This window comes from Fukomys damarensis, unplaced genomic scaffold (genome assembly GCF_012274545.1).
Source record: "Fukomys damarensis isolate Sample0158 unplaced genomic scaffold, DMR_v1.0_HiC HiC_scaffold_37, whole genome shotgun sequence".
NCBI lineage: Eukaryota > Metazoa > Chordata > Mammalia > Rodentia > Bathyergidae > Fukomys > Fukomys damarensis.
The window spans coordinates 2192269-2196767 of record NW_022900949.1 but is presented as its reverse complement, the minus strand read 5'-3'; the positions used below and the strand labels follow the sequence as shown (position 1 = coordinate 2196767).

At 54.1% G+C, this 4499-nt stretch overlaps 1 protein-coding gene across 9 annotated transcripts in view; it reads right to left on the bottom strand.

Moving 5' to 3' along the window:
* Armc6 (armadillo repeat containing 6) overlaps window positions 1-4499 on the bottom strand; it is a 13057-nt gene that overhangs the window by 4687 nt on the left and 3871 nt on the right. For 6 of the 9 annotated variants that reach the window (XM_019204878.2, XM_019204876.2, XM_019204880.2 and 3 more), the window contains 2 exons: window positions 646-777; window positions 54-136 (listed from right to left, as the gene is read on the bottom strand). In XM_019204878.2, coding sequence (XP_019060423.1) covers window positions 54-136; window positions 646-766 — 204 coding nt within the window. In that variant the 5' untranslated portion in view covers window positions 767-777. Of the gene's footprint in view, window positions 1-53; window positions 137-645; window positions 778-1545; window positions 1704-3693; window positions 3835-4499 lie in introns of those variants that run through there. The other 3 variants (XM_019204884.2, XM_019204875.1, XM_019204881.2) reach the window with 2 other exon arrangements.

The following is a 4499-nucleotide window of genomic DNA, read 5'->3' as shown; positions in this document are numbered from 1 at the left end:
CAGTGGCCATGGGACCTCGCGAGGTGACCCAGCCCCCGTGGGCTGCGCCCTACCTGGCACACGGCGTGCGTGGGCTCCGGAGCTCCATCGGCAGAGGCCTTGGGCGTTGCCTTCACAACGGTGCTCAGATCCACGCCTGCAGGGAGACGCAGCCTGGAGGACGGGCGCCGGCCCGCTCGGTCCACCCTGTACCTTCTGCTGGGTTCCCCACTCTGAGACCCCGACGGTCTCGACCTGCACCCCTCCTGCCCGGTCCGGCCAGTGGGAGAGTGGGACAGCAGTGAGTGCCACCCGTGGCCTCCCAGAGCTCCCGGCCCTCCAGGCCCATGGCACCCCTTCTGACCTCAGAGGCTGCACCCCAACTCCTCCTGGCCAGGGAAGTGGCTGGGGGATGGAGGGAGCTTGGCACGTTGGTCACCGGCATCTGCCTGGGGCCTGCTGTGACCGGGGCGCCTCCGAGACCCCACCCGAGGCTGCCAACCCGGTGCTCCCCACGGCCAGTCCAGCTGGGGACCACCCCCTGGCCCCTCTGCGCCCGAGATGGGGTACGGGGGCCACAGACAGGCAGAAGCCCTGTGTCCCCGGCCCGCATTGGTGCCAGGTGTGATGGGCGGCGGGACCTGGGCGAGAGTGGCCCCCGCTGACCTTGAGACTCAAACTGCTCCACGGCCTCCTGCACGGCCTCCTCCGGCCCCATGTCGAACACCTCCATGTTCTCACGCACGGCCGCATCAAAGGTGTCCTGCGTGATGTGCCGCGAGGCCATCTGTGCCGCAGCTGCGAAGGGACAGGCGAATCAGCAGGGGATGCGGCACAGGGGCCCCGACCGCCTAGGAAACAGCACCGACAGCAGACCAGAGGGGACGGCCCATGTCCTGGGGGCTTCAAGTGCTAAAAGGGCGTGTGGAGAGCTAGGAGCTGGGAGCCTCAGACGTTTCAGGGAAGCGCTCACCACTGTAAGTGTTCAGTCTAACCCAAGAAGTTCTACTGATAATACACTGCATGTCCTTGTAATAAGAAACAATTTCAATGGTGCATTCTGGGAGGCTGAGGCAGGAGGATCACAAGTTAGAGTCAAGCCCGGACAATTTAGTGAGACTCAGTCTCAAAACAAAAACATAAAAAAGACAGCATGAAGGCCCTGGGCTGATCTCTAGTGCTGCAAAACTGATGTGAGCAGGGCAGACACCACCCTTGCCTCTGGCCGGTCCACTTCCTCCCTGAGTCTGAACCCACCGTGATGCCCACGTGGCCGTGTGCCCGTGCGATGACTTGCATGGTGACCACAGGGCCTGCACGCCAAACTCACCTTGTGAGCCCTTCAGGAAACTTATAAAATGTTCTCTAAAACATTACTTTTACCACCATAGGATTAGCGCGTTATCTGTACAGCACTGTGAGATTAGCACGTTGTTTGTACCAAACTCCTCAGGCATAAAAGAGGAAGCCCGGCTGCTCTGACTGGGCCTCCGGCTCCAGGCTGTGGACTCTGCCCCGGGCTCTCCGCAGAGGACGCCCCAGCCCTGTAGCAGCCGGTGAGCTCACCGCCGGCCAGAACACCACCTGGCTCCCGGCTGGGTCGGTCTCGGGATCGCTGTGAGTCCCAGGGCTGCCCACTGGGCCCCCCCAAGTTCTCACGGTGCACACTCGGGACGCCACCTCCAGTTCCCAGCTTATGCTGTGGCGAGCTCCCCTCGGTCTCGCTGTGAACACAAATGCTCAATAAACCACTGCATTCCGGAGACTGCTCACTCCCCTTGGCTCCCTGGAGCCCTAAGGTGGCCTAACTCAGAGGGCCTTTTGGCCTCAAGACTAGCTCCCATGTCTGCTTGAGACAAAAATACTCTTTGGTTTTCGTTTTGTTTTGTGGTAGTGGGAATCAAACTCAGGGCCTGTGCTTGCCAGGCAGGTGCTGCACTGCTGAGCTACACCCCTGGCCCTGTTTTGTTTTTTTTGAGAGACAGAGTCTTGCTATACAGTTCAGGAAACTGGCCTTCAGCTCACTATGTAACCCAGGCTGGCCTCAAACTCATGCGGATCCTCCTGCCTCAGCCTCCCAAGTGCTCGGATTACAGGGGTGCACTGCCACACCTGGCTGCAAAACAGTTATGTCGGAAAATTGCTCAGTCAAACTATCATCAGTGGAGGGCTACTGTCTGATTGAGATGTACTCCAAGGGGCGTATAAGCTGAAAAGAAAAGCTTCCTGGCATTCTGGAGGGAAATATTAATCAAGTTACTCCGCAACTGTGTGTGCCCCACAGCCCGCTGTGTTCAGAGGTGAGGCTTCTGGGAGGTGACTGGATAATGGCTGCTGTACTCAAGAATCCCCACCAATCCCCAGTTGGGTGTGTGGTCAGGAGGCGGGGCTTAGTCAGCAGAGGAGGGGGCGTGGCCTGGGAGCCACTTTCCTTCTTGTAGCCTCCAACCTAGGACCGAAACCTTGAGGCCAAATTAACCTCTCCTGTAGGCTGCCGGTGTTGGGTATTTTGTCCCGGCAACAGAGAAGTGATTAAGACATATGCACAGATCAAAACATACATAACGTAAGATAACTATAAAGTGAACCTCAGGTCGGAGGGCAAATCTCAGAACTCCTAAATCTTTTTTCTTTTTCTTTTTGGTACCAAGGATCGAACTCTGGTCCTTACGCTTGTGAAGCAGGTGGAACCACTGAGCTAAATCCCTGGCCCCGGAACTCCTAAGTCTTAATTAGAAACTTAAGCATGAACTCATGATGTACTTTTTGTAAGCACAGACCCTATGTTCTAGTGATGAAACAGGAATGCCAGAGGACATGACGTCACAGTAGGGCCAAGCACCCCACTACCCGCTCTGGTCCCTAAACATCATCTCCTCCCCAGAGGGCCCAGGCCTCCTAGAAGAAAGGCCCATTCCAATATGTTTTAGTCAGGCATGGTTGCACACACCTGTCATCTCAGCACATGGAAGGCTGAGGCAGGAGGATCCCTGTGAGTTCTAGGCTAGCCTGGGCTACATGGTGAGTTCAGAAAAACCCTGCTTCAAAAAAGCAAACCATGGGGCTGGGGATTTAGCTCAGTGGTGCTGCCGCCTGCCCTGCAAGCACAAGGGTCCTCAGTTCGATCCAGTACCAAAAAACAAACAAACCAAACCAAACAAACAAAAGATGAAAGCTGGGACAAGTAGGCATTTAAAAAGAAATTCAGCTGGCTGTGCACACCTCTAGTTCCAACTACACAGGAAGCTGAGGCAGGAGGCTCACCGGAGTCCAGGAGTTCCAGACCAGCCTGGACAGCATAACAAGACCTCCACCCACGCAACAAAATACAAAATTTTGAAAAGTCCAGTGGATATCAAAATCAAAACGCATGTGCTCACACTGCTAAGACAAACCCAGCACATTCTCCTGAAAACTGGACCACCAAGAATCCAGCACTAGGGGCGAGGCTGTAAGCACATAGTATGAGCAAGGCCCTGGGTTGCATCCGCAGCACCACAAAGCACAGTTTTTAATCCAACATTTATCTGGCCTGCCCTGTACGAGGGGCACCAGGCCATAAAGGAAGGAGAAGAAAAGGGCTATTCCCGATTCCAGCTGAAGGCCCGGCTGGACAAAAGGAATGAACCTGGGCTGGAAAAGCCACCCGGGGCAACACCGGGAGACCCTGACAAAGACAGGTGACAGGAGTCATGGCCACGGGCTTGCTCTCACCTCATCCAAAGAGAAACCAGAGCCCGGCGTGGTGGCTCAGGCTGGCAGGTGCAACCACTCAGGAGGCAGAGGCAGAAGGATCCAAAGTGTGAGCTCAGCCTGGATGAGGACTGCGTAGGTAGCTCAGTACAAATGTCCTGGGTTCAATCCCCAGGCGATAAAACAAAGAAAGAAAGAAAAAAAAAAATCTGCTTTTTTTTTTTTTTTTTTTGGTACTGGGATTGAACTCCGGACCTTGGGCTTGTGAGGCAGGCAGCGGAACCACTGAGCTAAAACCCCAGCAACATCTGCATTCTGAACCAAGAACAAAGTGCACCTTGGCTCAAAATCAAAACTATAAAAGGGCTGGGGGTACAGCTCAGTGCAAAGACCCCCTCAATATGAAAAACAAACCAGGGCTGGGGATTTAGCTCAGTGATTTTGTTGCTTGCCTTGTAAGCACAAGGTCCCGAGTTCGATCCCAGGTACCAAAAAGGAAAGAAAGAAAGAAAAACAAACCAAAACACAAAGCCCCACAAAGCAGAGTAGTGACCTTCTCCATGGTGCAAGAGTGTCATTAACACATCTGCTGCCACACTTTATGACAAAGGAGACCAAACTAAAGGCTGAGCCTAACAGGTCAACAACCTTCTAACTATATCTGCCTTATTTGTTACAGTCATACCAACTTTCCATTCTAGAACTGATTATCAAGCTTCCATTTAAAATATATCTCATGGGCTGGGGTTTAGCTCAGTGGTTTCGCAGCCTGCCTTGCAAGCGCAAGGACCTGAGTTCGATCCCTGGTACCAAAAAAAAAAAAATAT